The following is a 6,845-nucleotide window of genomic DNA, read 5'->3' as shown; positions in this document are numbered from 1 at the left end:
TTTATCTTGTTGTAAACTTAGGGGCCGTTCACACCGCGCACATTCTTGCATCCGTCCTCTCAATATTTCAGTTTTAACTTGTGTAAACATGCTGTATTTTTCCAGCGCGTATTCAAGTTAAAAAATAACTTGTGTTAAAAACGCGCCTCGACACCCTTGCGTATGTGTTCGTTGCGTCAAGCTTTTTTTAACGGAAGAACGTGTTCTGTCTGAACGTCCCCTTAGACATTTGCGTGGACGTAATCCAGTGCAATTACACTAGCACGTATTTTTTGTCTTGTGTTAGAAGGAAACGCGGAAGGTTGTGAATAAAAGCCTATAAATAATATCATTTATGTTTACGGCATTTGTAACGGGTGATGATGTTGTGAGGTTTGTTTGTTTTGCTTTCTTAAGCTTATAATAACAAACACTTCTCAGTACACAGGACAGACTGTCAAGCGGACTCTCTTAAGCTTGACCAGATGGCTCAAGTGAAAAGCTGTTCATTACATAACATTTCCTATCTTATTTTCATGAACGGGGCTCTGTATATTAAGGGTCATGATTGACCCAAGTGTTTGGGACAATGGCTATTGTACCAATGGGAGACTTGTGAGCAGAACGAATACATTCCAAGTGTGTGTGTGTGTGTGTGTGTGTGTGTGTGTGTGTGTGTGTGTGTGTGTGGCGTGTATTTATCACTTTGTGGGGACCAAATGTGCCCATAAGGATAGTAAAACCCGAAAGTTTTGACCTTGTGGGGACATTTTGTCGGTCCCCATGAGGAAAACAGCTTATAAATCATACTAAATTATGTTTTTTGAAAATGTAAAAATGCAGAATGTTTTCTGTGAGGTTTAGGGGTAGGGTTAGGTTTAGGGGATAGAATATAAAGTTTGTACAGTATAAAAACCATTATGTCTATGGAAAGTCCCCATAAAACATGGAAACACAACATGTGAGTGAGTGAGTGAGTGAGTGAGTGAGGAGAGAGAGAGAGAGAGAGAGAGGACGTAGTGATAAAGGCAATTTGACTAAGGAACCCTGGAATTCCCCTTTCAGTTGTGAATGGTTGCCTTTTCCTGCTTTTTAACTTCTCACCTATTCAATCCTATTCAAATCACATTTCTGGAAATCAGTTTAAGTGGTACACTTCTACTCCTACTTATTCATGTGATTATCTAATCAGCCAATTGCGTGTCAGCAGTGTAATGTATAAAATCATGCAGATGCTATTCTCTGTTGACCTCTCTCATCAACAAGGCATTTCCGTCTGCATAACTGCCGCACACTGGATGTTTTTAGGGTTTGGCACCATTCTGAGTAAATTCTAGAGACTGTTGTGTGTGAAAATCCCAGGAGATCAGCAGTTACAGAAATACTCAAACCAGCCCATCTGGCACCAACAATCATCACAATGGTCTAAATCACTGAGATATTTTTTTTCCCCATTCTGATGGTTGATGTGAACATTAACTGAAGCTCCTGATCTGTATCTGCATGATTTTATACATTACACTGCTGCCACACAATTGGCCGATTAGATACTCGCATGAATAAGTAGGTGGTGTACTTAATAAAGTGGTCGATGAGAGTATGTCAAACATTGTTGCAGGAAACATGCTGGCATTGATGGCGAAGTGTGGGCCTGTCTGAGAATATTATTAGTGGAATCTTCCCGCACCCGTTTCATCAAAGGTGGCTACCACACAACACCAGTCATTGCTTGTCAGTTTGGACCACACAACGCTTTGAACCATTATACAAGGCGGAGACAGCAGCACAAAATACAGCGGCACATGCCAGCCTGCTCCATACCTGCCACTGCCTCATAAGGCATGGTCCATCAGTTTTTTTTTTGTTTTTTTGCATACTGTCACAATGTCATTGCTATAGCAAACATTACAGATATGCCAGAGAATGAAGATTCACAAATCGGATCTGATCAGATTGGATTCTGAATTAGATAAACAACTGGTAAGTCTAAAAGTTTAAATTAGCAGTCCTCAGCAGTGACATCATATATCTTCTGTGCTGTCCTGACAGAAGCCTGGCATGTCTGGCCCCACCTGGCTCCCTCCAAGGACTCTGGGTAGCCCAGATAGAACCACACCAGCAATGTCTTTATCTGGAGCCGCCCTCTACAGACCACCCAAGAAAGTTGTACCTGTCCAAAGCACCAAATATAACATGTATGACCAAAATGGTGGACCAGGAGGAAATGGTATGCCTGTACGATATATGGCCACTGGACCCTCAGGTGAGAACCATGTGGAGACTGGATTTTTCTCTTCCTACCCTTGTAACATTTGAGTTTTCATGTAGAGGCGTTCAGCAGCGAGATCCTTGCACAGCGTGATGAGAGTAAAAGTTGTTCTGTGTGTCCAAGACGAGACGCAACCCATTTATCAGTGAATACTTTCTCTTTTTATACCCTTTCTGTACTTTTTGTACAAATTATGCAATTTAACCATAAATATGTAACAAAAATAATATATGAAATATATCTTATATATTGGTTGAATATATTTATTTGTTCATTTTTAAAAAGCCAAAATGTGAACAAAATGATGGAAAAAGTAAAAAAAAAATATCATTAGTAAAATTAATATTTTCCAAAAGTACCCAGTTAAAAGGTCCCCTGTATAATTAACAGCATTAGCTGGGAGAGCATTTATTTTATTTGTAAGCAAAAGGGACATTATAACTGAAATAAACATTTGAATCGAATCGAGAGCTTGTGAATCATAATCAAATTGAATCGGGAAATCTGTATCAATCCAGAGCCCTATAATTAATCAGTAAAACCGATATATCGGTCTTCTAATTAATGTTGAGTGTTTACACATCACTCCTTTTGCCTCATCCACCATATGGGTCATAATAATACGCTGTGCTGAATTCTTAGTACAGTCTATAATATTGTGATACAAAGACATGCTTATGTTCACAAGTACATAATTAATATCTATTTAAGTTTGTTTTGTGTGAATTTAGATTTTAAATATAAATAATTTTAAAAGCTTGAATACTGTTCGCAGTTGATGTATTGTGCTTAGTCCTTGTTAAAAAAATAACCTTGGACTGAACCATTGTTTGTTCTGTGCTGATGTCTGTCTGTGTTTGCGTGCTCAAAAGTTGGAAATATGCAGCACCAGCATCAAAATGATCTCTCAGGGTCTTCTGTCTATTGCCCTCTTTCTCCCAACATGGGAGAACGATACTACACTTCAGACCACCACACCTAGAGGCCCCACATGGCCAACCATGAGCTTCACATCAGTGATACCCATATGTTCATTAACAAGTACAAATGTGTTGTGATGAGAGAATCAAAAGACAAAATTGAACATGATTTAATGTTAAGATGTCATTTTTCTGGCATGTGTCATATTATGTTCGTAAAGGGATGGTGTGCCAAAAAATGAAAATTCTCATCATTTACTCACCCAGATGTGTGACTTTCTTTCCTCTGCAGAACACAAACAAAGATTTCAGGTTTCTCAAAACATATAATGCTTTGTCCAATGATGGGAGTAGATTGAGCCTTGATAATACATTTAGACGAGGACAAGACACTAAGCTTGTAAAAGTGTAAATATTCAGGGTTCCTATGGTCATGGAAAAACTGGAAATATCTGGGAATTTTACATTTAGATTTTTCAGGCCTGGAAAAGTCATGGAAATGTATAAAAAAAAAAACAAATGAGGTAGTCTCAGCTAATTATTTAATCTGCTAGAAATTGATCTCTATGAGTGCAATCTCTATAAAATGATTTTTAAAAATCCATGTAGGCCTACACAATTCACAAACAACTGGGTAAGTCATGGAAATTCTTTCGTGAAAAGGATTAAGAACCCTGATATTCTTATTTCTTTTATCAGATTTATACATTTTCCACATTCGGTCATGATTCTGCTACTTGAACGTATATAATATTGTGAATTTGACATCCTGTTGTTTGATCAGAATCGAGGATCAGAGAAGCACAAATCTACTATTGATGCAGATAGACTCTCACTTGCATGCTGGCTGACCTGGATAGTCATCCTCTGAACTCAAGTGCACAGGTACAGAAAATCTGCATTGCTCATATCGCGTCGCTTTTTGGGGGGTGTTCCACTGTGGGATAGTACCTGATCCTTTTTTTAGTACCACCTCGGTTTAGGTTCCAAGCAAGCCGAGCTGATACTAAATGTGATGTCAAAACCCTGCAGATCACTGATTGCTCAGAGAGAATCGTCACTACCAGCGTCACTGGATTTTTGACACAGGACATAATAAACGAGGTGCAGACGTTCCTCTCGTTAGTGGCAAACGGAAAAAGTCTCTCAGGAAGTGTCTCAGCGAACAAAACGAAAATGTCTTCCAGGAATAGTCTCGGCTGTTGGCCGCACATCTGAGACATGGATACCACCAGACCTACCAACAGTGTAGGGAAAAGTAAAAAAAAACCTCAGGTGACTATAGAACCATCAAGGAAATGTGGAAGTGGTTCGACCAAATGGATGCTATCTAGACCGCCGAGCAATGAAAGGGAGAGTGTCCTGGACACAGCCATGGCTAGAGTCCATGATGGAGGATGGTATATTAACTCTGTACTCTGTTTGAAATGTTCACTTTATTTAAATGACTAGCTACTGGAAAACTTGCTTCTAAAACAACCAGGCATTTAACTGTCACACTTGAGTAAAATCACCATGAAACAACTGCTTTATGCAGTACAATGAGCTAGTAGCTAACAGCTAGCAGTCGTGTTATTGTTTTATGACGCATTTAAGATGATGTCACGCTGTAGAGATGGCACAACTATGACGATCGGCCTATAATCCCACCCACGTTGAGGCAGCACTAAACTGCAGTGGAAAAGAAAGCTCAGAAAAGTAAAGTGAGTCGAGTCGAACCGTAACGTGCAGTGAAAAATTGCCACTTCACACAGTAATTTTAAAAATAAATAAGCTAAATTGGAAAAAATTTTGGTATTAGTGACCACTTTTTTTTTTTGTGCTCCTCTTTTACAAAGTAACAAAGCAATATATTTACATATTTCTTTCTTATATTGTTTTCTGTTGTTAAAAACAGACAAATTATTATTTTGTTGTCCTACAGTTATATGACAATGTGCCTTACAGCAAGCACCTCCCCACTGACTGCTATAAACCCTTCAACCAGATGGTGGCACCAACACTAATCAGGCCCTCAATGGGCTACATCCCTCCACTCCAGAGACAGTACCACCCCTCACCTTACACCTCAACACCTCAGGCAGACTATGCTTACCCATCATCCTTCTCCTGCATCCACAAACCATACTTGCAACCAGTGCCTGCCTCTTACACTACCGCCTCCACCCCCGCTGGCCCACGCTTTACAGTACATGTAAAAAGCGCACAGCCTGTAACATACTCTCAGGGTGGGCATCAAGCAGAGCAGGTGTACACACCGTCACCACACTGTTAGCATGCCTCTCACCCCCCTCAGCAAGATGGACCATATTATGAGCCTCATGGAGATCCAGGTGCCTATAAGGGTGTTTCAGGAAATATGTCAGGGGGGTGAGTCGGCCAGGGTCCCACATCAAAGAAGGGTCAAGACCAAGCATCAGCATATTAACCTAATAAGGTAAGACTTCTGAGAGTTAGAAGATTTGTCAGAATGTGATCATATTTAGATTATGTATGCATATTGTGAATGATTTATTTTGGATATCCACTGTTACAGAATATTTATTTATAGACTTATATGCATGTTTACATTATAAATCAATTTTGAGACCTACGAGATAACAGGCAGGTGTAATATACGTTAAGTAATATGTCAAGCAGGAGGAGAGATTATAGTTTACAGCCCTTAAAACATAGCTGAATGCAGTAGTGTATTATCAGTTTGTAAAGGGGTTAATGGAAAGGAGGAGGCGAGAACCAGCTTGACGGTCTAAAAAATAGTTTAATGAAAAACGAAACAAAAAGACAAACACAGAAAGGTGTCGGACAGCTGCCCGTAACACTCTCTCTCCCAGACTGCAGACTCCAGTTGGCCTTTATCCCTCTCTGAGGCTTGATTAGCCTGAGTAGGGGCCGGGTGTGCAGCATCACGACCCGGCCCCGCCCTCCACCCTGCCATATTCCTCCCTCGTTCTCTCAGGCCGGGGTGCCCCTGGCATGACAACCCGTCTGCTGGCAGGTCATCCCCGCCTTCCTGTATCTGGGAGGGGACAGGGGGAGGGAAACTACAATAATTACAAACACAGGGGGTACTCCTTAAAAACCAAAGTACAATTTTAAAGAGAGGGAAAGGCCAACGCGTAGCGGGAGAGAGCGAGAGAGAGAAGTAAAAAAAAACAGCAGTGCAGTGCCCAGAGACAAGATAATCTTCTCTCTCAGGCAGGTGCGCGAGGTGTGGGGATAATATTCTTGGAGATGGCAGTGGCTGTATTGCAATGGAGCAGGTGTTTCATGTTGAATGCTTGACCTGCATCACCTGCCAAGCCCGACTGAGAGGCCAGCACTACTATGCACTAGACAGGAAGAGCTACTGCGAGAGCTGCTGCATAGTCAGTCTGCATTCATGTATCCTCTCTTTTCTCTTTATGTTTCTCTTGTACATCTCTTTTTGCTGTCTTTAATAAGTCTGTTATATACTTATTTTCTTCCACATTGTTTCACACGACTGTTTTCCTGTACAGTAGTGTAATAGGTCATCACTCCTGTAGATGGCATCCTTGACTCTCTTTTCCACTTTAAATGCTCAGGTTCATCTGTCCTCTACAGGTATATTGTCTATAGAAGCATGATTTTTTAAGGCTTGGATTTGTGTCCTTGTTTTGAATTTAGTCTCTAAATCCTGGTGAAATATACCAATT

At 40.5% G+C, this 6,845-nt stretch overlaps 1 protein-coding gene across 1 annotated transcript; it reads left to right on the top strand.

Moving 5' to 3' along the window:
- Positions 1-2,037: 2,037 nt before the first annotated feature.
- On the top strand, positions 2,038-5,596 carry trip6 (thyroid hormone receptor interactor 6). The gene is given in 5 exon segments (XM_052128595.1): positions 2,038-2,242; positions 3,121-3,260; positions 3,953-3,992; positions 3,995-4,053; positions 5,093-5,596. Coding segments are annotated over 5 exon segments (948 nt in total).
- The last annotated feature ends 1,249 nt before the right edge of the window (positions 5,597-6,845 follow it).

This window comes from Xyrauchen texanus, chromosome 1 (assembly GCF_025860055.1).
Source record: "Xyrauchen texanus isolate HMW12.3.18 chromosome 1, RBS_HiC_50CHRs, whole genome shotgun sequence".
Classification (NCBI taxonomy): Eukaryota; Metazoa; Chordata; class Actinopteri; order Cypriniformes; family Catostomidae; genus Xyrauchen; species Xyrauchen texanus.
The sequence above is the reverse complement of the archived record's forward strand: the minus strand, read 5'-3'. Positions and strand labels throughout refer to the sequence as shown.